Source organism: Polypterus senegalus, chromosome 3 (assembly GCF_016835505.1).
Source record: "Polypterus senegalus isolate Bchr_013 chromosome 3, ASM1683550v1, whole genome shotgun sequence".
NCBI classification, from domain to species: domain Eukaryota; kingdom Metazoa; phylum Chordata; class Cladistia; order Polypteriformes; family Polypteridae; genus Polypterus; species Polypterus senegalus.
Genome location: NC_053156.1, coordinates 222,394,259 through 222,422,142, shown reverse-complemented (window position 1 = coordinate 222,422,142; position 27,884 = coordinate 222,394,259). Strand labels below are relative to the sequence as shown.

The 27,884-nt window shown below is 37.2% G+C and overlaps 2 protein-coding genes across 11 annotated transcripts in view; one reads left to right on the top strand and one right to left on the bottom strand.

The window, feature by feature from the left end:
- Positions 1–21,855, bottom strand: part of ngrn (neugrin, neurite outgrowth associated) — a 29,277-nt gene extending 7,422 nt beyond the window's left edge. The window contains exons 1-4 of one of the 6 annotated variants that reach the window (XM_039748556.1): positions 21,598–21,855; positions 21,437–21,474; positions 17,359–17,631; positions 16,346–16,456 (exon numbers count right to left, since the gene is read on the bottom strand). In XM_039748556.1, coding sequence (XP_039604490.1) covers positions 16,346–16,456; positions 17,359–17,576 — 329 coding nt within the window. In that variant the 5' untranslated portion in view covers positions 17,577–17,631; positions 21,437–21,474; positions 21,598–21,855. The other 5 variants (XM_039748555.1, XM_039748554.1, XM_039748551.1 and 2 more) reach the window with 5 other exon arrangements.
- A 58-nt stretch (positions 21,856–21,913) lies between these two features.
- nfyal (nuclear transcription factor Y, alpha, like) overlaps positions 21,914–27,884 on the top strand; it is a 35,498-nt gene continuing 29,527 nt past the window's right edge. For 2 of the 5 annotated variants that reach the window (XM_039748547.1, XM_039748545.1), the window contains exon 1: positions 21,915–22,015. The gene's annotated coding sequence lies outside the window, so the exon portion shown is untranslated. Of the gene's footprint in view, positions 22,016–22,092; positions 23,685–27,884 lie in introns of those variants that run through there. The other 3 variants (XM_039748548.1, XM_039748549.1, XM_039748546.1) reach the window with 3 other exon arrangements.

Here is a 27,884-nt window from a genome sequence, read left to right as displayed (position 1 = left end):
AAAATACACACATTGCATTTACAATAGGAACTTGAATCATGACTTAAGCAGACAGATACAAATCCAGTTACATTTCTCGTGACGAATGCAAACTAGCAATCTGACAGCTTTCCCTATTGTGGGGTCCAACATGCTTCGAGCATTTTTATTGTGATCATGAATGCTCACAGAATAAGTTGACACCAGCATATTATTAAGCAAAGATGACAGAGGTAGAGGGTGCTTTATAATGCTGCAGTCTAGATAGGACTAGGATTGATCAATGACTGCAACTGGCTATCCAGACTTCATATCTATCACCTCACATTTTTCTACATTTGTGAAAGACTGCACAAAAAAGAGAAAAGGACATGTGATGTCTATAATGTATGCATGTTGCAGTGTCACAATGGTATCTTGGGTTTAAGCAGTACCCATTATTTTTAGAATAAGCAAACTATCAGCAATCCAGTGTGTTCAGTGTTCTACAATCAGTTCTACAGTTGCATCCGTCTTATACAAGGGAAGTGATTCACTGAAATTGTGGGTGGCTTTGAAAGGAGATTGGGGGTTTGCGAAGTGCAAAGTTTCAATCAATAAGTCTCACATTCCCATGACTGCTTCAGATCCACTTCATATGGATTACAATCAAAAGGGTCACCACTTAGTTTTACTCCTCAGATTATCTCCTGCTTTGTACGTTTGCTGTTTAATGTAAGTCTTGGGATGATTTCTACGCCAAAGTCTGTGGCTTAGCAAAAAACAAAACAAAAAAAAATGCTCTAAAAGAATTGCATTAAACCATACATAAAGAAAACATATTTATTCCCATAAATATTAATGAAAATGGCTGTATGTGTTACACTACCCTGCTTATATTTTGTGTTTTTTCTAAATCCAAAAATAACTGGTGAGACAAGCTTTTAGCTCTTGTTCTAGGAGCATTGACTAAATGTGTGCAATCTGTTGGATCCTGCATGTGCCAATGACTATGCATGTTCTTATTTTGTAAATCATTTTCCACAGCAACCCCCCTGAGATAAATAACTTTGGCAAAACATTTGGCTCAGCATGCTTTTTGCTTTGAAGCCAAGAAATGACCAAATTGGCAAAGCCAATTTCTTTTTAATTATTGATTTATCCATCTGTGCTTTTATATATTCAGCAAAAAACATTTGGACCATGTTACAGGGCTTGGCTGTTAATAATGAGGATACCCAGTGGCCAAATTGAAAATTACATAAACTGAACAAAAGCAATGTTGGCTTATTTATTTAAAAATGGTGATGTGCCAAAAATCTGTGACGTGTTTATATAAAAGTTTGATATATAAGTCAATGTTATTTTTTCACAATCATGATATATATTAATTTGCCACACGAAATTGTGTTCTAAAATGAATTCTCTCTCTATTATAAAAGGAAATCCTGGGACAATAATTTCAACTCCTGCGAGAGTTGATAATTTCAGGTCCCGCGAGACGAGATTTTTTGCCAAGAGAGTTTGACAATTCCTACCATCCTCTCAAACATTTACAACCATTCCCATGGTCCAGTCACTTCTCACTCGTGTGAATGCTATTGTCAGACACACTTCCTGCGCTCTCGGCTCCAAGCAGGGTCAGAAATAAAAGACAAGGTAGAACGTCGTAAGGAGGTTCAAAAATGTTGGTGCGATACACATGCGGAACAGGTTAGAGATTATGAAAGTACTAAAATTCGAAAATCTCAAAAAAATGATAGTAAAAATCGCATTAGCGCTAACAAACGGAAATTATTACTCTGTGAAATAACGGAACAGCAAAAAGAGATTGAATACATGGACATAAGTGATATGACAGAAGTATGCAGATATTGTTTGGTTTTAAATTTTAAGTCAGAGACTTGTAGATTGTCTAATGTGTGTTGCCATCAGGGAAAAGTACTGTTTATTCCCAATGAAGAGGCCTATCTGCAAGAATTAAAAGATTTGTTGTTTGGTGAAAGTGAAATCCACATACGCGAGCAGCAAAGACGTGATATTGCCGGTGGATTGGCGAGCAGGGGGCAAAGCCCCCTAGTTTTATAAATTAAAAAAAAAACTAGCTTCAGGGGTGTGGAAATCAAATTTGTTTCTACTTGTCCATGGACAAGTAAACTTAGAAAATCCACTTGTCCGCCAGTTAAATTCACTTGCCCATTAACAAATAACATAAGTGAAAAATAGTTTATTTTTTCTGATCTCTTTATTGATACCAAAACTGCCTTCCTTTTTAAAACTGAAAAAAGTTCTTTCAGGGAGTAGTATTTTGCCACCTTGCTCTAGAACATTATATAAAAGATTCCCTTATTTTAACTGGCTAATAAACAATGCCTTCATTATAGCTACACTAGTTATTTTTTCATATATTACAGTTACATAACAGAACACTGTCCTGATTCATTTTCTGCCATGTTCTTCAGCTTTTGTCTTGCAACATCTTCTCCCCCAAGAATCTTTACTATCTCAGACAGCATGGGCTGAATGCTGTTCATTTCTGCTTGAGCTGAACTGCATGGTTCCTGGACTGATGGTCCTGCAGAAGTGGATGCTTATGACTTTTCAGGTTTTTATGAGTGATGTGCCTGTTGCCAGGTGACAGCCAGAATTCCACAGCTGATCGTGGGTCAAACTCTTCTAAAGAAGCAGTATTGAACAGCCTAGCATAACGCTCAACCCTTTCGAGCGTTCAGCTTTAGAAAACGCTTTTTCAATTGAACCAACTTTTTTCTTACTTTTAGACTCATGTCTCTATCTGACGTACTAAACCCCAGTTCCTATCCCTTTTCTTTCTGCACATAACCAATCACCACACGATAAACGTATTTGTGAAATTAAAACTAGTTATAAGCTTAGACCTCTGAATGGATGGCATAATTAAACATGTATAACGAAAATTGTTTTAAAGTTCTGAAAACTGAGGTCTAGGTTTATAACTTGTTTTAATTTCACAAAGACGCTTATCGTGTGGTGATTGGTTATATGGAGAAAGACAAAGGTAGGAACTGGGGTTTAGTACGACGTAGACACAGCAAACATGCAATAAAGAAAGCCTGCTCAGAAAAACATCCATTGAATTCTTCGTTGTATCTCCGACCTCCAGATGACGAACCCAACATTTACACAATATTTCAGTTAAACCTGTGCGATACCCATTCAGATACAGTATTCAGTTTTTTGGAGCCTCATTACACCTGCCATAAACTGCTCTACACTGAACGTAGACCTGAGAACCCCTTAATGCAAGGGAGCAGCACTACAGTCACGCCACCGTGCCCCCCGCCACCCATGTCTAATACATGCTTTAATGCATTTCATCGTGAAAAAGATATCAAGTATTTATCTTAGTATTCTGAATGTTCATTGAGCAGGAATATCATGAAGTCAATGTGCGGCGATTGCTGCAGGCGCCTCTCACTGCAAGAGAAAGACAGTTTAAGAAGCGCAGAGATTAACAACTGGGTCGGGAACACTTAATATAAAGCATTTAATGTGCTACATTAATTTATGACGGGTTTGAGAAAATCTAGTAAATGAAACATTCATTTTAAATGAAATTTAGTTTGCGACATTCAACTGACAAAATAAACTACGAGAATAAAGTCAACATGTCGACTTTAATCTCGACATTTACATTTTTTTGTCTTCACTGTGTCCGTATTTTTTTCACAGTGGCCTTACTACGCTTCCTAGGTTTTTCAAGGCCTGTTGTGCCAGTTTTAATCAAGAAATGATCCATTTCTCATCCGCGATGCTACTTACTTCAGTTTCAACAACACGCATATAGTGAGAACAACTTGCTTACCGCAGTGCATTATGGGTTACCCAGGTAATTCCTAATGACGATTCGAAATTCAGCAAGAGGTTACATTTCCAAAGAAGTAAATATTACCGATGTTGTCGGGAAAAAAAATAATCGCGTCTAAGTGAAGATTTTTATTGATATTTCATAACTTTTGGAAACCGTTAGAATGTTTTCTTTATTTTTAAAAAACTGACAGCGCGAAACCAACTTGTTTTATATGAAAAATTATCTAATCAAAAGCGATCTATAGACAGCTCATCAAAATTGATGTCACGCAATAAATTTCTTAACTCCTCAATATATCACAACCTACGCGAAATCGCAAATTTCAGAAAAGATCAAATGCCTAACAAGCTTTATGTGGCGAAAACAATTGCATTGTAGGTGAAATGACCGCATTTTTATGTAGAAAAATTAATTTTAATATATAAAAGTTATCGATTATAATGAAAAATCATCAAATTACATCGTAATGTCGGCATGAAAAAAATGACCGCATCTTCAAGCGTGTAAATAGTAGGGTAAAATACTTATGTAAGACCACAAGAGTGCTTCCCCTTTGAAAAATCAGCCATCATTTTGTTAACAATATTGAATACCAATTTGAGACATGAAGAACATGCCTAAGTAAACTGTTTCCATACAGTATGTACCCAAATGTTTATAATTTGAAAGTAGTGGTAAAAATGTGCCCTGCACTGCACATGTAATCCTTTTTTTCTCCATAACAATTGCACTTGTCCCCGGACAACTGAAACCAGAAAACACGCTTGTCCGACGGTCAATTTACCCGTGTCGGACAAGTCGGGCGTTGGATTTCCGCACCCCTGAGCTTGCTCTTACTTTTAAAATTAAGCTAGTGGGTTCCCGGGGTCAATGTGAAAAAAGCCTTAAAGCATACAAAACACTTGTGCTTGAAAGTTTGTGAACCCTTTAGAATTTTCTATATTTCTGCATAAATATGACCTATAACATCATCAGATTTTCACTCAAGTCCTAAAAGTAGATAAAGAGAAACCAATAAAACAAATGAGACAAAAATATTATACTTGTTCATTTATTTATTGAGGAAAATGTTCATATATTACATATTTGTGAGTGGCAAAAGTATTTGAACCTTTGCTTTTAGTATCTGGTGTCACCCCCCTTTTCAGCAATAACTGCAACTAAACGTTTCCATAACTTTTGTTCATTGCTGCACAATGGTTTGGAGGAATTTTAGCCCATTCCTCCATACAGAACAGCTTCAATCAACTCTGGGATGTTGGTGGGTTTCCTTACATTAACTGCTCGCTTCAGGTCCTTCCACAACATTTTGATTGGATTAAGGCCAGGACATTGAGTTGGCCATTCCAAAACATTAACTTTATTCTTCTTTAACCATTCTTTGGTAGAACGACTTGTGTGCTTAGGGTCATTGTCTTGCTGCATTACCCACCTTCTCTTGAGATGCAGTTCATGCACAGATGTCCTGACATTTTCCTTTAGAATTCTCTGATATAATTCAGAATTCATTGTTCCATCAATGAAGGCAAATCGTCCTGGCCCAGATGCAGCAAAACAGGCCTAAACCATGATACTACAACCACAATGTTTCACAGATGGGATAAGGTTCTTATGCTGGAATGCAGTGTTTTCCTTTATCCAAACATAACACTTTTCATTTAAACCAAAAAGTTCTATTTTGGTCTCATCCATTCACAAAACATTCTTCCAATAGCCTTTTGATTTGTCCACGTGATCTTTAGCAAATTGCAGATGAGCAGCAATTTTTTTTTGGAGAGCAGTGGCTTTCTAATTGCAACCCTGCCATGCACACCATTGTTGTTCAGTGTTCTCCTGATGGTGGACTCATGAACATGAACATTAGCCAATGTGAGAGAGGCCTTCAGTTGCTTAGAAGTTACCCTGGGGTCCTTTGTGACCTCGCCGACTATTACACGCCTTGGTCTTGGAGTGATCTTTGTTGGTCGACTACTTCTGTGGAGGGTAACAATGGTCTTGAATTTCCTCCATTTGTACACAGTCTGTCTGACTGTAGATTGGTGGAGTCCAAACTCTTTAGAGATGGTTTTGTAACCTTTTCCAGCCTTATGAGCATCAACAACTCTTTTTCTGAGGTCCTATGAAATCTTCTTTGTTCGTGCCATGATACACTTCCACAAACATGTGTTGTGAAGAGCAGACTTTGATAGATCCCTGTTCTTTAAATAACACAGGGTGCCCACTCACACATGATTGTCATCCCATTGATTGAAAACACCCGACTCGAATTTCACCTTCAAACTAACTGCTAATCCTAGAGGTTCACATACTTTTGCCACTCACAAATATGTAATATTCGATCATTTTCCTCAATAAATAAATGACCAAGTATAATATTTTTGTCTCATTTGTTTAACTGGTTTCTCTTTATCAACTTTTAGGATTTGAGTGAAAATCTGATGATGTTTTAGTTCATATTTATGCAGAAATACAGAAAATTCTAAACGGTTCACAAACTTTCAAGGTAAAATGTTACCAAGTATTGCTCTGTGTCTTGAGATCATACCATTATTGCAAAATATTGTATCCTTGTCATTTTAAGTGGGAAATAAAACAAAAAGCAAAGCACTGTTGTCAGATTCATCCATTTTAAAATGAGTCTGGCTGTGTACTTCACTTTGTTGATTGTCTTCCTTCTTGGCAACCCTTCAGGAGTGTAGATTCACCTCAGAAAGTCATTACCAAGCATCTTTACTGACACTGAATGTTGATTAAGTGAATTGTTATCTCTGTTCTGTAAACAACCTAACCAGTGTTTTTCAACCACAATGGCCTTGGGACCCAGTTTTACCTTTTCAAGTTCACTGACAGCAATTGAAGAATGGGGATAGAGTTGTCCACCTTTGACTCAAGTGAGATTCGTAGATTGGGGTAATGGAGGGTATCCCATTTGGTAAAGTGAGTGTGATTCGTAGAGCACCCCCTTGGTAAAATAAGCGAGAACAGAAGAGCTGATTTGGGGTGTATATCCTCTTGCCGAAAGGAGCAGGGATAGAAATGGTCATTCGACACTATTGACTGCTTTGGTACAGCACGGGAGTTGGATCGTGACAACAGCCTGACAAACAAAAGTACAGTGAAACTCTTATGGCCGTTTTTCACAGTTCTGGCACTCGGCATAAATCTAGCTGCATTAGATATGTAAATATAACAACACAGAATGTAACTAACGAAATGTAGGTGCAGTTTAAGGAAAAATATGATTTGATCATGTATCTGTTATTACAAGCTATGGCAGAACATAACTGCTAATGAAGCAGAACTGCAGAAGCAAAAGTATGATAAAAAGATGTATGTAGCTTGGCGAATGTGGTGGGGTGGGACAGTCATAGCTCCGCCCATGACACCTGCTGTGAGCACAAAAGCAAGGAAATCTCCTCTTTACCTCAATAAAGCAATACCAAGAATCTGTATTACAAGCATGCCTCAGAAAAGCAGAAGGCATGTTTTGTTAAAATGAAACCTTTGCCACTTTACATTTTAAAGGCATATTTTTCATATTGGGTCCCTGGATACCATTAACACCATTATAAAACTTAAGAGCAGGCTAGTAATTTTTTTAAATTTACAAAATATACTTCACTTTAGAATACAACTTTATGTTGCAAGTTAATATATACAATGAATGTGAAAAAATGTCTTTGACTTGGAAAACACTGAACTTATAAGGAAACAAGTGATCGACCTAAAAATGTTTCATACCACCCAACATGAGACATTTGCCCAGATTCTGAAATATTTCATGACAAAAGATTCTGCATGTTTTAGAGGAAGGAGGTAACACCTAGAGACAGGGAATATTAATTAGGAGAGGGGTGGTGGTCCACTTTTTCAAAAACACAATCACTGATCTATTTTCAGTTACTAAGGGATCATCCTCCTCAGTCTCACTGTAAATAACACATTAGATATGAAAAGGGCCAGTAGTACAACCTTATATTTATAGCACTGCAGATATTTCCTGGCAGATGAACAGCAAACTGACTTCATGTCCATGTACCAACATTAATAAATGTAGAGGTTTGCCAGTCAATTTTGTTGAGTATTATGACAACCTAAGCTGAGGCCTCTTGTAGGCAAGTGAAAGAAGAATATGGGTTTCCACATCCTTTGCATTAATCTTAGGTTTTTTAAACTAGGTATAGTGCTCCAACACGTTTTCTATTTTCAGGCACAGCTAGTGCTTGCAATTTAGTTGAGTTATAGTACCCAAGAGTTACACCTCCATTTTGATGGTAAAGTCATCCATTTAGCATCATGTAATTCTGACTCCAGCATACACTAGAGTGGTTTACAGCTATGTGAAACAGTCAAGATAAAGTATCTTAAAATTCTACAGAATGAAATGACTTGCTCTCTATAGAAAGTGGGCGGCAGAAGCCTCAAGTGAAGGACTTTAAGAATCTCTTAATCTATACAAATAAAAGGCAAAGCCCTCACTGACTGACTGACTCACTAATTCTCCAACTTCCTGTGTAGGTAGAAGGCTGGCCCCATCTTCACGAAATTTGGTAGGTGGCTTCCCTGCGGTAACCAAAACCGATGTATGTACTTATTTCGGTGGTATGACGCCACTGTCGGCTGCCATATTGAACTTTCCAACGTCACTAATTCTCCAAATTCCCGTGTAGGTAGAAGGCTGAAATTTGGTACTTATTTCGGTGGTATAATGCCACTGTCGGTCGCCATATTGAACTTTTCAACAGTCTTTGTTACTTATGGGCCCATCTTCAAGAAATATGGTACGCGGGTTCCCAACGCTAACTGAATCCTACTTACATACATATACACGTCCATAGCCTGCAGCTCAGTCACCGTGTGAGGCGGCGCTGGGTCCCCCATCCCAACGTGCCTATATAAGGCCGTCCGTCGCTCCAGTCTCTTCATTCCCTTCCTTGATTCGCCACGGGATTCATGTCTCCCTGCTGATAACTACAGCCTTTTTATTTAATCCACGGCTTCTCCGCTGTTTTATTGTTCATTTATTACGATTATAGTTATTGTGTAGGTATTTTAGACTTACTTTACATTGTTCAGGTACCCATTTCCTTCATCATTCCAACCATACCCGCATTAACATGTCTATCGAGGTGATCATCATCGAACAAAGAACTATCACTTACCGAGTAGTTTTCATGCCCGGAGATGGCACCTGCCTTTTCCATTCTCTGTGTTACATATTGCACGGCCATATCAGGCTCACTCTTGATATCCAGAGGAACATTGTGTCTTATCTATTGAATGACTGGGACAGGTTCAAGGTGTGGACTGATGACGGTACAGGAGATAATTATATTACACAGGAGCACTATAAGAGTGAAATGCTTAAGCCCTTCACCTATGGTTCTGCATGTGAGTTGATGGCTACCGCTGAATTGTTTCGGTTGTCGCTTTCAAGTGTACCGAAATGGCCAAATATTTTACACCTTTGGACAACTGCCAATGCCTCTTAAACATCTTAGATTCACAGGTGACGATTTCAGTAGTGGACACTTTGATGTTTATGAATGTTTAAACTCTCAAAAGCTGGATGTGAAGTTATCGATGAAACTGGTTGTATACTTACAACGCTTGACAGATGCCGAATGTCACTTCAACACAAGTCCTACAAATACTGTCGTAATTGAAACAAACCATGAAACTCAAACCGATTATGACAGTAGCAATCCAAGCTGTGAGATTTGAAACAAGATCACTGTTCACATGGCCAACTGTACGTTGCATGCTCAAGAGTAAGCTCAGCGCACAGCTTGACAAAGAGATCCTTAACAAATAATTATTGGTATATTTTCCCTCAGTTTAAAAAGGTTTAATTTTCTTCTTAATAAAACTTTTAAGGCAGTACTTCACTGCTGCGAAGCGCGGGTATTTTGCTACATATATCTATACTAATAAAAGGCAAAGCCCTCACTCACTCACTCACTCATCACTAATTCTCCAACTTCCCATGTGGGTGGAAGGCTGAAATTTGGCAGGCTCATTCCTTACAGCTTCCTTACAAAAGTTGGGCAGGTTTTATATCGAAATTCTACGCGTAATGGTCATAACTGGAAGCAGTTTTTCTCCATTTACTGTAATGGAGATGAGCTTCAACGCCGTGGGGGCGGAGTTTCGTGTGACATCATCACGCCTCCCACGTAATCACGCAGTACATAGAAAACCAGGAAGACCTCAACAAAGCGCTTAAGAAAACATGCATTATATAATTGAGAAGGCAGCGAAACAATAAGAAGCGGCGAGTGACATATACAACCATATTCATGAGTTCTGCTACTTTGGAAACAAAGCACGATGTAAACCTACACTTTAAATTAAGTTCATAGACAGGCTGCGCTGGCGTTTGTAATTTAGTGCCTGCCCATATAAGGCCGTCCGTCAGCGGCAATCCAATAGCAAACTGCCACGGGTAAATATTCACGGGTGAAGGACTGTGCTTATGGAGAGGAAGATGAGATGGTCAGGGTGGTGTTTGACACAAACTCAGCGAAACTGCGAGAGAAAGTTTTAAGTGCCAGGACTAAGGTAACATTAAATACAGCCATGGACATAGCACGAGATGGCACCAGCACAGCTGGGAACCTTCGATGCATGTACACCGAGTGGCTCACGTGAACTGACGCAGTGCACAGATAAAAGCAACAGTTCCAAAGAGCTGAACAAAACCGAATTACACAATTGAAAAGGCAGCAAAAATATGAAGCGTCTGATACATACAAGCATATTCATAAATCCAACTACTGCGGAAACAAAGCACACGTGGAAAAAGTCAATGTCCCGCTAAAGGAAGACAGTGTAAAAAACCCGTGCATGCAGTGTGTCAGGTCTCAGATAAAGAAGAAGACGAGCTGTTTATTGATGCAGTAAGAAACGAATCGATGAATGAAACCTGTCATCTTTACAACGATTGACAAACACGGAATGTAACTTGAACACAACACATCCTACAAATACGAACCTGATTGAAAGAAATAATGATAATCAAATCCTTGATGACAGCAACACTCAGTAACACTCACAAAACAAATACTGTATATTGACAGTCATGTTACGTTATTTTTAAAATGTTCCCTTTTCTTTTCTAGCTTTTTAACACACTACTTCTCGCTGCATACGCTGGTATATATATATATATATATATATATCCCGATCTACATACTCGAATAATGGATACTTTATTCGCCATCAATGATTGTTTTGGTAAAGCCATACTCAGTGTATTCATTAGATGAACGGTAAAAAGTAAGGCAGGGAGGATGACTTATTGAGGCATGCAGGCTGTAGTGCGTCAACTCTATCTGAATTGCGATCACATTTGAAAAATATATCTTTTCAAGTTCTATTTAGTCCATATGTGTCAAACTCAAGGGCATACATCCGCCCGGCGTAATTATATCCGCCCGCGAGATCATTTTATATACTGTATTATTGTTATTAAAGCCGGGTATATGAAGCGCTGGTAACACAATAAACTACAGATCCCATAATGCAGCGCTTCAGCTGCCTTGGCGAACACTTACCGCGTTAATCAAGTCTAGCTTATGATGCTGCAAGTTATTGCGAAGCTAGCTCACACGATGCTGAAGAGAAAAGTTGATTCTGAAAATAGAGCCTTTAAAACCGATGGGAGGCTGAGTATATGTTTACTGAACCCGTGTGTCTCATTTGTGGAGCTAATGTGGCTGTAATTACAGAATTTAATCTAAGACGGCACTATGAGACAAAACATCAGGGAGTTCTGTGTTGTGGAGATTCTCAGGATGGATTGCAGGTGCTCATCAGTGAGGCTGAAAGACCTGAATGCAATGCAGAAGATACAGAAAGCAGAAGAATTAAATAAGAATCTGACACTTCAGCGGACGTTTTACCCGTGCACAATCACAAAGTGATTTCAAGTGAAGTTGCTTTTATGGGAGACACAAATGCACCAGTGCAACTTTCCCTGTTGCCAAGTAATGTTAAACCAAGTCGTCACTACGGTGTTCCCAAATCGCACTTTGCTGATAAACCGAGCGCACTGAGTTTGCACGGCGCTTTGGTGACTTTGAAGAACAAAAAAAGTCCGTCTACATGCGGCTCGAACCTTGTGCATGTTTGGTAGCACATATCTGTGTGAGAAGCTCTTCTCAGTGATAAAGAATAACAAAACAGCACACAGGAGTCGCCTCACTGATGAGCACCTGCAATCCATCCTGAGAATCTCCACAACACAGAACCTCACACCAAACATAAACGAACCTGTTGCCAAAAATAGATGCCAGGCGTCCAGCTCTAAAATGACATATGAGCAAAGACAACTGAATGATTTGATTTGTTATTGCTGAAAGGAACACATTTTATTTATATTTCCAGGTTTTGTTATGCAGCATGTTCATATTTGAATTTGTATAATTTTGAAAGGATATATTTTTATGGAGAGCAAAATCTTTTGGGATATTTAAAATCTAAGTTTATTTTTATATAAATTTACATAAGAGTAAAGAAATTTGAATGTTTGTTCTTTTAAGTTATTTAAGGTTTGAGTTGATTTATTCACGAATAATATTCCTGTCTGTTTTTACCATTCCTACCAAAGATATTTCTGTCAACTAAATAAAAATTCCTTCTATTTAAAATTTAAATAGAACTTGAACAAATACAATAGTTCATAATATCCACGCAGACTTGCATGTAAGAGCGGGAGTTATCCGTTTTAACAAGCAGCGTATTGCACTGATACGAAATAGCTGTGTGTGTATATATGTAGATATGTATGTATATGTATATATATGTTTATATATGTGTGTGTGTATGTACAGTATATATATATGTGTGCGTATGTATGTATGTATGTATATATATATGTATGTATATATATGTATATATATATATATATATATATATATATATATATATATATATATATATATATATATATATATGACAGCAACACTCATCACTCACAACAGTGACAAAACAATTACATTGACAATCATGTTACGTTATTTTCAAAATGTTTCCTTTTCTTTTCATTGCTTCTTTAACACACTACTTCTCCATGAAGCACGGGTATTTTGTTAGTATATATATATATATATATATATATATATATATATATATATATATATATATATATATATATATATATATATATATATATATATATATATATATAGATATATATATATATATATATAGATATATATAGATATATATATATATATATATAGAGATATATATATATATAGAGAGAGAGAGATTAGATATATATGTATATATAGATATATATACTGTATATATAATGTGTGTGTGTGTATATATATATATATATATATATATATATATATATATATATATATATATATATATATATATATATATATATATATATATATATGACAGCAACACTCATAACAGTGACCAAACAATTACATTGACAATCATGTTACGTTATTTTCAAAATGTTTCCTTTCATTTTTCATTACTTCTTTAACACACTACTTCTCTGTTGCGAAACGCGGGTATTTTGCTAGTCATAATTAAATGCGAGAAGAGAAGATCATGAAGTTAAGATTAGATTAGAGCAGGGATATCCAACTCCAGTCCTATAGTGCTACTGTGGCAGCAGGTTTTCATTCTCTTTTTTTAATTAGTGAGCAGTTTTTGCTGCTCATTAACTCTTTTGCCTTAATTTTAATCGACTTGCTATTTACAACTCAGACTTCCCCTTTTTCCTTAATTAGCAGCCAAACAATGACATACAAAACATGACAAGCCACCTGTGTCCATTATAAAACCTCTGTAAATAAATAAAGATGAAGTTCTTAGTAAAGTTGATCTGCTTGGTCCACAAATTATTTTGATTGTGTTCTTGGAAAAAAAATATGAACAATTTCGGAAAATGTGTTGTGGAAGAATGAGAGCATCAACAAGCCATGGAATTAAATAACGGGTTTAATTAAGAACAAGAATCGTCTTCTAAAGAAGATACCAGTTGGGTTAAAACTGGTTGGAGTTTGAGGCCCCATCTTAGCTGGTCACCCGTTGGCTCACTTAACATTTTATTTCTGTCTAGGCATTGTTTAAGCAAAAAAAACTTTACAATTCAGAAGAACGAACCTTAAAAGAAACCTTTAATTAAAATGAAGGGAAAAGATGTTAAATTAGCAGCAACAACTGATAACTAATTAAGAAGAGGGTTAGGATGAAAACGGACAGCCACAGTATAGCAATCCAGGACTAGAGTTGGAGAACCCTGGATTAGAGATTACTGAATCGGCAACAGTATTAGACACTAAAAGCGAAGCAGGAGCTGTCTTTCATTTGGGGAATTTATCAGTCAACCTAAATATCCATTATCCTCACCAATGGTTAGAAATCATCAAAAGAATAAGAATGCTGGTATAAAATCTATCCATCCATTTTCTACTGCTTATAATGGTCCGGGTCACATGGACAGCAGTTTAAACAAACATGCCCAGACAGCCCTTTCCCCCCCTCCAATTCCCCCAAGGGAGGGATATCGAGGAGTTCCCAGGCCAGTCGAGATATAATCTCTACAGTACATTCCAAGTTTGTCCTCCCGACTCAACATATGAGGCCTCCATTAAGTATGGTGGTTTACGATGCGGAGGAACAGCTGCTCTTCTTTGAGTTCCTCCCAAAAGTCTGCACTTCTCACCCTGTCTCCAAGGCTGAGCCCAGGCACTTGGTGAAAGATACTCATTTCCTTGTTTTTTTGGTCACTACCCAAAGCTTGTGACCATTGCCCAGGGTAGGAATGTAGATTGTCCATCATGACTGACTGGCACAATGTATGCATGATTGCAGACACTACTCCAACCTACTTGTCAATATCTTGTTCCCTTCTTCCCCTACTTGTGAACAAGATCCTAAGATACTTAAAATCCTCTGCTTGAGATAGAACCTCATCCCCACCCTGGAGAGGGCTGACAACCATGAACTCAGACTTGGAGGTGTTGATCCTTATCACAGCTGCTACACACATGGCTGCAAACTGACCCTTTGCTAAAATATCATTCATTCATTCAAAGGATTATGGGAGCTCACTCTCCTTAATTGAGGAGCACTGAAAATCTAAAAGGAACCCGATATGATATTGGCATCAACTGAAGATGCCTCTAGCTGCTTCACACAGGAGATGGACTGAACAAGGAATACTGGGGTTACATGACTCAAGACCCATCTCTCTCCATCACCTTTTGGGATTTTCGGACTGGATAGAGTACTACATTATTACATTGTTGCAAATCTTGAAATCTACCTACAAAAAATGTGGCATTCAATTGGTGTTTTAAATTACAATAAACTAGCATAAAGGAACAAGGAGAAATCACTCTTAATTTGCTGCACAAAACCCACATGCAAAAATAATGTTTACTCACTCAACCATTTTTCTGTATAACCATAAAGTCTCATAATTGGTCAGTGCCCTACTTTCTTAAGTCTCATTATCTGTCTGTCATTGGCCATTAGAGGTCTGTGACCTACTTTATTGTGTGAAATTGTTAAAAAAAAACTATATGCAAAGTCAATTACAATACAGTCTGTAGTGAATTGTACAATATAGAATGTATATATAGAGAAGAAATAACTTTATAAATCATAATTTACTACTTGTACAACACAAATAATCATACGTTTGACAAAATGTGGCCCTGTTCATTACATTTTACAATGAAATCTTGTATTTGACTTAATGAAGGACATAAAGAGAATAAAAAAATGTTTACTGTACCAAATGGTAGAGTAACTGGTTCAGCATGATGTAGTGCAGTCATTTTAAAACAACTAAAAATGCCAGAGATCACAGATTGATTTATTATTCACTATCTCAGATGCTGTGTTCCATTTACCTCAGAAATCGGATGTTGGATATGGGAATTACATTACACCCAAGTTGAACGTGTTCCATTAAAAAATTCGGAAAACCAATATAGACACATCCAGGAAAACCTCCGTTGTGCTTTCTCCACCAGAATAAATAGCAGTTGATTACAATATATTAAACAGTATTTTGTGCATCCAGACACCATAGCACCATGTCCACAGTTAGAAGTTGGACAGCAGTGTGTGCATGACTGAGTTAATGAAGCACAAATAGAAGTATAATACTACAGATTTCTTTCAAGTTTGAGGTACAAATTGTTATTTTGGATTGATCTCTTAACCTGAAGTTGGATACACTCGGTCTTGACAGACCAGCCCCGAGTTTCAAAGTTGGAAATCCAACTGAAGGGGGCATTCCAGTTAAAAATTCCAACTAAGAACTCTGAAATAATGACTTTCCACTTCACTTCAAATAGAACACAGCATTATATTTTTTTCATTAGCAACATTTATAGAATTTTATGTGAAGATATGTAATGTACATTTTTTTACTGTTTTAAGCTAACATTTCTAAAATAGTCTACCACCAATTATAATATACTATATATACAGAGTGCAATAAGTTCCCCGTCCAAATTTTCATCTCATTGCATTAATCCATTGATAGTTTACCTAATTTGTTCCATTGCTTCCCAAGTCAGTTTCCTCTCTGGTGGGCCAGGACCATCAATCCAATTTCTCATTCTTTTTTCTTTGATTGCCTTTTGTTGTTTTTTCTTCTCTCTTCCAATCAACAACATAAAAACAATATGCATAAATGTCTTTTTTTCATTTAAATGATTTATTTTGGGTCACATATTGTCTAAAAAACAACTCAAGCACTGTTCAAGATCCTTTTTGCATTAACTCTATTGGCTGAAAGCCTCTTGGTACCTCTGTGAGAAAGAATAATGTGTGCCTCTTCTTTGAGCTATAAACATTTATAACCTGAAGCAATCTCAATATATATTTTTTATTATTTACATCTTTACAATATACATTCATTCTCATCTTCTTAAAGATGACATGTACTTTAGGGGAGACTAATGTTAAGATATTTTACTTCTTATAAGACACACATTAGCTAATTTTCACAAACAGATTTTTTTCTCAATATTACATTTTCTAATATGTTGTTTATTACTGAAATGCAAGTAGCACAGAGTGTTAGACTTGTACTGCTGTCCAGTTTCAAAAGTTTAACCTGAGCTAAGGTCTGACAGCAAAAAATGCAAGGCACCAGAGGCAAGTTTATATAACTCCTTTAGAAAGCATGCAAATTTACTTGACAAAACCATAGCTAAATAAAACAATAAAAGAAAAGAGGTTTTCAAAAAATAATATAGATGTAAAGTATTCATATTTAAAATCTATAATCCAAAACAAAAAGATACAGTACATGATAAGCAATATAACATGACTACTTCCTATTATCAGAGATCTAGGTTAGCTTTTTGATATCTTTATAAACCTCCATGCATGTCCTATATAAAATAAAGATTAGGAACTTATTTATATAAGAAAATTGTAATCTATAGATATTTTAAATTAAAATTATTTTATAATACAACAGCTGATATCTATAATGCTTAGCAAACTTACATTTTTTTTTAATTCTATATAAAAAAAAAAATCTGCTTCCTAACCTTATTAAGGTCTCCACGTTTTTTTCAAAGTATTCTTGATCAAAATCAACCTCTGTTGCTTCTGATGTTTGCTGGAAACCAGCCTTCTGGTGATTGTGGCTTCCCATGTCACGACTTGATAGATGGGAAATGATGGAATGAGAGAAAAGTGTACACCGCAGAATTGGTTCCCATTTTATACCTCGCGTTGTCACAAAATTACAAATGTGGGTTACCATCTTGATTAAACACCAAATGGAATCTTCATAAGCCTTGGGGAAAAACAAAAACAATCTGCAGGATAAGGTTGATAAGTGAAAATAATGTATACATACTACTGTGTAAATAAGAATGCAATCCATGGATAATATGTCACTTTGTTAATTCATCAATAAATATGCATAAAGGAAGAATGTGCTCTAAAAATGGCAGGCAGTGCATGTTAACTGACTAACTTTTCAAAAAATAAGTTCTAGTCTCTAACCAAAACCATAAGCAGCAATGTACAACCAGGAGTCAGTGGGAAGATAAGCACAGAGTCAATTTCAAAGCACACTTTCTAACTAAAAATCTATAACAAGATTTACTTCTATTAACTGAATTATCCTGAGACAGGAGAGTATACTCTGGACTGTCACCAGCATCTTGTCCATTTTAGTAATTTGCAGTAACAACTGCAGAGGATCAAATGAAATACATACATGTGTATATACTTAGTAAATGTCTTTAAACATTTGCACTGCTTGTCGATGGAGTGATCACATAATGTACAAGATTTGTTACAAATATTATTCCATGTCTGTCAAATCAGTATTATTTTATGGGTTCACTGTTGTTCAGCATTTTCTAAACATTCAGCCTTTCCTGATCTATGTGCCAAACTCTGCCTGAATGCAATCGTTTGGTAACCCCTAGCAAGTTAGGACAGCTCACAAGCTCCTCTAAATCCTGTTGAAGTTATGAGTAGTTTCCTAAATTAATAAAACTAAAAAATTGTTTTTGCTCCTGCTTCAAAGAGGAGGGCCAAATTTTTGTCACTTTGAAAGTTATATAGCATTGCTTCTATTCCTAGATGACAAGTCAGCCAAGTTAGCCCATCCTGAGGTGTATATGTTTACAATTATAAAACAGTTCAGTGGCCAAGTGTTAAGATTGCAATAGTAATATATATGTTCTACAATGGAGCAAGCATAACTATGGGTCTGGTCCACTTAAAACCTATTTCTTCCCTACGTTATCGACTCGTATGCCATTTCTAGAGGCTGTATTACCATAGGCATAAATTACAGGCTGCGGAATTTGCAAATAAAAGATAGTAATTAAAGTTGATAAGCATGGGAATGAGAAGTATGCTTAAACTAAAAATGCAAAATGTGATAAACACTCATGCAATACAGACTACAGCCCAAGCAAATGTATTCTAAAACAAGTCTTATATCAGGTGTTAATCCTGATGGGGTATTCCATGCATTTTACAATAGACCATTTCACTGCTTAACTCTTTCAGGGCTGATGTCGACTTTTGTCAAAAGGAGGAGTTGACGATGGTAATCGACTGTAAACTGTGACAAAACCAACCGTTATGTTTTAGTTGGACTCTCATTGCTAGAAGGAAAGTAAGATTCATTGGTATGACCGAGATTTCCTGAGCTCGCGTGAGTAGCAAGGCGCAAACAATGGCAAAAATGGCACTGACATCTGGTGAGAGATCTAAGTGAATGCGTAAAGCAAAATATTCCATGGACGACATTTTGCCTATTATCTCTGAACTGGACTATGATTTGTCGGACTCAGATTTTGATACAAGTGATTGAAAACGAATGTGAGGTTCCAGCTTCAGCTGATTGGTCCCCAGCTAATCGTTGTACTGACAATGTTCGCCATGGAGGACTGCCACTTAACAATGCTAAGAGGTAGAAACCAGATTGCAATGCACTGCGACTTTGTCCCAGCCACGCAAAGACAGCCTGGCCGCACATTCTTGGCAAACTGGCAGTGACAGCGTGCAGCAACAGATGTTTTATGTTGATTTCTGTGTGAACCCATTGCTTTTCAGAAACTATGCTTTTTGGAAAAAATATTCAGCCCTCTAAGAGTTTAAGGCCTCTACCATCCATTCATTCATTTACTAAATGAACCACCTTTGAATCCAATCTCATATTTGCAGGAAACGGGTCCACATCCCTGTACTCATTTATATCCGGATAAGTTTGAGTCTCCAATTTACCCAACACACATGATCATTTTGTTTATCTTTGTGTCTACAATATGACTGTGACTTGTGATCAGAGCTTGAACCCCAATATAATCAGCATAATTTGATCAGCAATACAAAATTGTAAGGTGATAAAGCATACATGTGTCATTATGCTTACTCTGGTATAATTATGCTTTCTCCTAGTCACCTTGCTACATTCGATTCCTTTATTCTTTTAGTGTCAGCTCCAGAGGAAAAAAAAATAAATAAAAGTAGTGGAACTAAACCATACACAGTTTTGTAAATTGCAAAGCGGACTTTAACGTTGGTTATAGTATACACATAACCTGGATACTAATCACAAGATTTAATTTTTAAAAATTTTACTTTTTGTAATTTGTAACTACTGAGTGGGGTCAAAGCGGTTTGGAGTTTCTGGAAGGAAATAATAATACAGTGAAACTATTCCGATTGATGTGAATGAGCAAATTACATCACCTTAGTTTTGCCTGCTTTAATTTCAGGTAAGTTAGGTATCACCATGTGATCATTATTGATGTAATAAAAATTAAGATTGAGGTCAAAAATAACAAATTCTGACTGGATGTTGTAACAAAGCTTCAATAGAAATATTGCAAAACAAGTTTAATCAGAAATTAATCTTTCTACCTCATATAGCAGGGGTGTCCAGTTCCAGTCCTGGAGGACTGCAGGTTTTCATTCCAACCACTTTAATTAGTGCCCAGTTTTTGCTGTTAATTAACTTGTTTTGCTTTGATTTTAATTGACTTGCTGTTTTAGACTTCGACCCCACAACAATAAGATACAAAACAAACCATCACATGACACCAGCTAACCTGTGTCCATCATACAATGTTTAAAAAATAAAGAATGGTGAATGTCTTAGTAATTTTGATCTGGTCTACAAAACATTTTGATGGTGCTCTTAGGAAAAGGAAAAATCAAAATTAGCGTAAGCTGCCCTAAATTGGGGTGTTTATAAGAAATGAAATGGTTTACTTCATGAAGTTGGAGTACATAATAAACAAGGATAGATGTCAGATACTTGAAATATTAAAATGTGTGCTTCAAATGTTTAAAGTCTATTCTCGATTGTTATAGAAATTTGCCATTTTTCGCCCTCTGACAGAAGTCCATTGAGGGCTAGGTCCCTGGTACAGCATCCAAAACAAATCATAATCATTGACCTTGAAATATTCTAAAACCATACTTCACATACTTAAAGTTCCAAATGTGTCATTTTTAACCTTCTCGGATTGGTTCTTAAAAGGAGCACCAGTAAAGAATCAAATATCAAAAATATGATCATATTCGTGATCAGCAACCTCGATTCGTGAGCAGCATTCTGGTGTGGTAGAATGAAAGCAGCAAGAACAATTAATAACTGGTTTAACAAACAACACAAATTGGCTTCTAATTAATTTGGAGTGAAATAGGGTGGAGTTTGAGCCCCGACTTAGTTTGTCATCTGTTGGTTTACTTCACGTGTAATTTTTGTTTGGCTTTCATTCAAGTCAAAAAGTAGCAGTTGACATGGCTGCGTCTTAACAAAACAAGGCACAGGAGAAAACAAGTCATTTAACTGCAGAAATTGGTCACTGATGACGAATGTGACAGAAACAAAAACCTACAGCAACTGCGGTCGGACACCCCTGCCGTATAGCAGTATATTTCAAGTATAAAACGGAGGCTTCTTCATAGCAATGGACACAGTAATATACAACGATGTCAAGTCTTAAGTTTTCAAAGACTGAGTTATAAAATACACAAGATAAATATTAAAGCAATGTTTCTTTTGCATCTATAAAAAGTTTTCCTGAATGTACAGTATTTTGTCAGTGAAAAAACACTTTATAAAATGTATATCTCCAAGATACTTACGTTACAAGACAAACAACTCTCCACGGGGTGAATAGAAACTAGAAGTGTAATTAAAAGCAAGTCATATTAAGATCCCAAATTTGACAAAGATACAAAATGGATTCATTTAGATAACATACGTCATCATTTTAGAGCGAGATAAAGGTAGATAAAACATTTACCCTGTGGCACTTTTTTTTTAATCCGCAGTCGACTGAATCTTTTGCGTCAAGACCGTCACTTCTGTCTACATTAAAATCTCGTGTTGTAATGTTTTGATAAAGTCAAGCACGTCTAGAGTGAAATCGATTAAGCTAGTCTGCCACGGTGGATAGTACGGTCCTCGACTCCTTTCCCCTGCTCCTGATCTCGCCTGGGCGTTCTCCGAGCTAAACGCGGCGGGATTGCGCCTGCGCACTAGTTCGATCATCATGCGGAGGGGGCGGAGGAGGAGGAACGCTCTCGTGCCTATTTGTTGCTGCTTGCAGCTCGAGACCCTGCGCCATTTTGTCTTCGGCGCAGTTGAGCTCGGTGATTGGGTTTTGGAGAGCGGTACTGGAGCCAATCAGAGGGGAACCGGGCGGCGGCGGAGGAAAAACGGTGAGGGGGAGAGAAAGCGCGGCTTGAAGGGGAAGGGAGCCGACAGCAGGGGATTGGTGTGTCACTGACCAACCAAATTAACTAACCGCCGCAAAACAACAGGAATTAAAAGTAACAAGTCGTGGCGCAATCAAAAGCATAGGGCTATGTCCACAAATCTCTCTGCTGTTTTTCTGCGGCGTACCGGGCAGTTTGTCTTTATTCATCTTTTATATGGCCGCATGCATGTTTGCATTGACTGTGAAAATGGAGGAATTACTTGACATGATGCTCGTAACATTTTACTTGCAACAAAGAAATGGAGGACGAATGGGCCCGCTGTCTTAAGATGGGACGCTGGCCAGATCAGCAAGTAGTGGCGCGCAGCTGAATACTTGGTGGCCCTCGGATTGTAAATGTGGAGGGGGAGGGGGTGCATTTCAATAGAATAATTCCTACGGGTAGGAGTTTGGTTTTTAGCGTTACCGTAATTAACCATACTCAACAATTCTACGCGAAGCGCGTTGGGGTCGTTTTAAAAGCTGAAAACCAGAACCAGACAAATGATTCTTTCAGTGAGTTTAGCTGGTCCTTTGTGCGCGATTCCCCAGCGTGCGATTTATACAAGTAATCGGACACAAAGCGGTAGATGTCTTGTAGACGTGGAGTGCTCGTAATGTAGCCATAAACTGTAAAAACCCATAAACGCGTTTCGTTTTCTTTTACGTTCACGGCGATTTGTATTGGATGACGGTAATTTTAAAATGTAGGCATATATTTATTATGTACTGTATTGACTTGTCAGTGTTGCCGCTAAAATTTGCAGCACGCGCTTTCAATAAGAAACAAAAGAAACACCAATAAAACATATCGGAAGGCGTCACATTTTGCACCCACATCACCATTTAAATTTACGCTCAATCAGTTAAGTCATTGGCAATATTTTAAAATCTAAAATATTGCAGAATGCATTTTTCTTGCGTTTCCATTTCACTGTTCGTGATCTATCATTTTTGTCCACATAATTGACCAAATCCGTATACAGTATGTGAAAATGTTGATTCAATCTTTAAATGTTCTGTGGCGTTATTTATATTTTATGCACGACATTCTCTTGGAACATTTACCTATTGTCTAGGTTGCCTCAGGACGGGTATTACTATTTCAAAAAATGATGTAAACATGAGTAAGAAACGGCACCACCGCCTGATCAGGCATCGGCACAGAATAAATTCCTTTTCCTAAAATTTGTAGCTGACCATTTGCTTTACAAAAGACTTAAAGAGGTCAAAGCTTGTAAATTAAAGGTGCAGGGGTGACAAATCAGAAGACTGGTATGATTACAATTGCAATTGGCAACGATTGCACTTGGTATACTGTATCTCCGATAGTCCCGCTTTTCTGTCTCATTGTCTCGGCATCACTCATTCTTGTCCGTCATTAATTTCTCTTTTTATACAACATATTTTGTTTATTTGCATTATCGTTTTGAACAGTTGCATTAGGCGAATATAAACTTGTACACGTTAACACAGTGACACAAGGCCTTTGAAAATGCGAATATGCAGAGCAAGTCTCAGCGAATCGGAACGCGAATCATATATTCTGAGACCACCTCTACAAAGCAAGATTGGCGCCTACCTCAGCAGCGTCGAGATATCCTAAAACGGGACGCCACTACAACCCTATCGTAAATCAACTGTTTTTTTATCTGTATTAACATTTGATGCCTTTACTACTCATATTTGTGTATATCTCAACTGCGGTATGGAAAAAAAATGTTTCATGATCCCTGCAATGAAACAGTATCCGGGGAAAACCATTTCCAGGCACGCGGCAGCTTAGCATTTGGAGAGGCCATTTCACGCAATCAATAGAATTACTTTGAAACCCATCTTTGCCACTATTCACTGAATTGTGTGTGTGTGTATATATATATATATATATATATATATATATATATATATATATATATATATATATATATATATATATACGCACAAACTACCGCTGTATTGCGGTGTAGTGCGAATTAGTTCTCCACCCCCTCCGATCCTCCCCAGTTCGGGCGGAGTTGTTTGGCTGTGATGTGAGCCCAGCGGTTGCCTTTGTTACGTGGAGGGGAAAAAAGCCTTTCGAGTTAAATTTCTAAGCTCTTTTTAGCACTTTGTATCACTGAACGATTTTATAAGGGTAAAACAAGTTAGAATCTCCCAACGGTTACCGTTGATGCACCGTTCACTGCAGCAGATTAGTATGGTTCTTTGGTATTGTGTCAGCGGAATATTCCACAGTCATGTTCTCGAAGGTTCTGTTCGCACGTTTACACCGTAAGTCACAGAAACGATCTCCGTTGACGATACGAGCCTTCATTTTCTGGATAATGACTAAATAGCAGGCCATTCTCATTCGCTCGTTCGCTGTCCAGCTTTGCGAAAGCAATTGTTAGATTAGGCCGTTTTAAGAACTTATTGTAATGGCGTTACGGACGCCTTGCTTAGAATGCACAGTAGCGCCAACTAGAGGCGGATGCCATTGGTTAACTGTACTTGAAGATATACAGCGAACTGCGTAAAACCTTTAAAAATAGTTATTAGTGGGAGTAATGTCTACAATTCTGGACTTCTTGTTTCAAGTGTTCATAAACTAATGCCTAAATACGATTTATCAGAAATCTCGTTTTATTAAATTACATTAAACAGTAATTACATATAACGTGGCACATGATCTCAGCACTTTATTTTATCCTTTTTGTAACGTTTTGACAGGGCTGTTTTTAAATTATATTTTAACTCAGCATTATTCTTTTAATACTTTAAGTGATACCTACCCAGAGATTTCCACGCTGACATATACTGATCAAGCTCCTGCTCCAGAATGAATTAAGTTCCCCAACGTTTTCCTTATTGACTACATTTTAATAATACATTTTATTATGACACCAATAAGTATGGTAAAATTAGTCCTGGGCGCCTTTTTATTTATTTATTTTGGATGGATCAATCCCAGATTTCCAAAACTTGCAACTCACAGATGTCAAATTAAGATCCTGGGGGCAGCATGGCTGTAGGTTGTTTTTTTTTTGGCTTAAGTGGCAGCCAAGCGATAAAGAGATGCAAAAGAAGTCAATACATGTCTGGGGAATTTAGAGAGATCTTGTTTGTGCTCTCATTCTGCCACATCAGTCATTTAAACTGACTTTTTTTCCAGAGATCACCATTCAAATGCTTTATGATCCATGGGAAATCAGTACTTTTCAAACCCTAATTTTTTTTCTTTTCAGATAGGTTTTTAATAGAGATATTGTATGAAAGACACAGGGATCTAAGTTCAACTGGTCATCTGTTAGCTCGCTTTAATTCTCATTACCAAAGGTCAGGTAACAGAGTGTTAGATCAAGGCAGTATCTGTAAAACACTTTTCCTTCGGGGCCATTGTAGTCACAGCAGTGGTGTGTGTAGCTTAGTCTGGTCTTGCTGTTGGAATGAAGCATCAAGGAGTTATGAGCTGAGGGTCTCTGACAGGTCACCTTGCTCTAAAGCCAGCAACAATGAGCCAGTCTGTCACTGTCCTACCACTGGAGTGTCTGTTGAGACTTTCAGACATCCCAGTCTGATGTGTTAGTTCTGTTCTATGTGCCAGCACTGCAAGCCACCTGCATGTATGCCTGCAACATGCCATTTTATCTCTCCCTAGTTTTGGTGACTTCAAGGCATTAAATGCACAGAAATGTTATTTTAGGCCTTGTCTTGCTGTGAGTTTAGCTTTGAATTAAAGTTGCTTTAAAGGTGACCTGATTGGGCTTCATTGGACTTCATTGTAGGCAATAGTGCACCCAGTGGGCTTGCATATGTTTTGCAAGTTGCAATGCCTCACGGCTCAGATTGTATTGCTAGACAGAGAGCAAAATAGCTATAAATACGCTTCTCATTTCAGAAAATTAGAAATGTCTTTTTTCCATCAAGGTATATTTATGACTGGGTTGTCGTATGTCTGACCATGCACCTTTAGTGTAATACTTTTTAAACTCTTATTTTGCTTTAAACTGTGAAGGCCTTAAAATACAGTAAATTCAAAAGACTGGCTTACTTCTCTTCAAAAGTAAGAGAAATTCACCATAGTTCCTTAATGTCTAGGCCATGTGCCTTTTTGGAAATTAACTTTAAAAACCATTGGTTAAACCACACACATGTGTTTGTGTGTGTGTGTATAAAATATAAATATATATATATATATATATATATATATATATATATATATATATATATATATATATTTATATATATATATATATATTTATATATTAGAGCGAGATATAGATATATATATATATATATATTAGAGAGAGATATAGATATATATATATATATTAGAGCGAGAGAGATATAGATATATATATATTCGATAAAGTTGTTACCTACCTGCAACACTCTAATTCTTGAGTCAAGAATAATTATAAATTTCAGAAATCATCAATAGGATTATTAATATTTAAAATAAACCGCTTAATAACAGGGAGACAACAATAGGGCATTGTGTATTTTTGGACCCTTTTCTTATATCCCATACACCATGTGGAAGGTCTATGGGGAAAAAGCTCTTCCAGGCAGCTATAGCATTTACCTGACCACTGCACAGAAAATAGGCCATTGTTGAGCTGAATTGTGTTATGGACAGATTTCTTTTCCCTGGTCTGACATCGGCTAGTGTAGAAGTCCTGGAAAGTTGAGAGACCGATGCATTCAGCTGACAGTACCACGCTCTGCAGGGCTTTATGGTCTTGCTGTGTGCTGTTCCCAAACCTGGCCGTAATACTTCCTGTCAGAATACTTTCAGAGGTAGATTTATAGACATTCTGTAGTAATTGTGAGGGTAGCCTGAAACTGCTCAGGTGTCTGAGGTCGTAAAAACATTGTACTTTCTTTACTAAGGTGTCAGTGTGTTTAGACTGGGGTAGATCATCTGTGATGTGGACAGCTAGGTATCTGAAACTGTTCTCGTTCTCTACCTAAGTACCTGCCTACCTGAGTGCTGTTTATATTGAGGACGTGGTAGTGCCACTGCTGATTTCTGCCAAAGTCAACAGTCCACTCCTTTGTTTTTCTGAGATTCAGGAGTAGACTATTTCCTGACACTGGTAACACAGATGCTGCACTTCATCCAGGTAAACCTGTTAATTGTCATCAGCAAAAACTGGCAGTGGAACTCTTGTTGAGAGTGACAGGAAATGAAATGTGGCCACTCACTTAAACCACCTGGGGTGGTCAGGAAGTTAAAAATCCAGAGGCACAATGAAGTGATGAGACTTGGGTCCCAGAGTTTACTGCTGTGTTTAGAGCAGATTATTGTGTTGAATGCCGAGCTGTAGTCTCTAAAAATATCTTTTGTAATTCGATTTGGATAAAAGTGTCTTCCAAGCAAGAAAATGTAAATTTCACTTGCACATAATTCAACCTGTTACTAGCCAGGTCTGCTAGTAATTGTGAAGGATCAAGGTGATGGCATCCTCTGTGGATCTGCTTGAGCGATATGCGAACTGTAATGGATCCAGATCTTTTGGCAGAGAGGAACATATGTAATTCTTGACTAGCCTAACGAAACATTTCATTGCTATAGATGTTATTGCAACGGGATGATAGTCATTCAGGTAGGTTGAATGTAATTTCTTAGGCAAGGGGATATTGTTGGATGTTTTAAAGCACATTGGTGCAACAGGTTATATTTTTATATTTAGTGTTACATGATTACATTGGAGTTGACCTCTCTTGTCAATATTGGGCAATACAAGGCAACTTAGTTTATTCGTAATTACATGTTTTCAGTCTTTTGATTTCAAAAAGCCTTGTTCACGAGTACTTTATTTTCTTCATTCATCTGTTTTTTGCTTTTC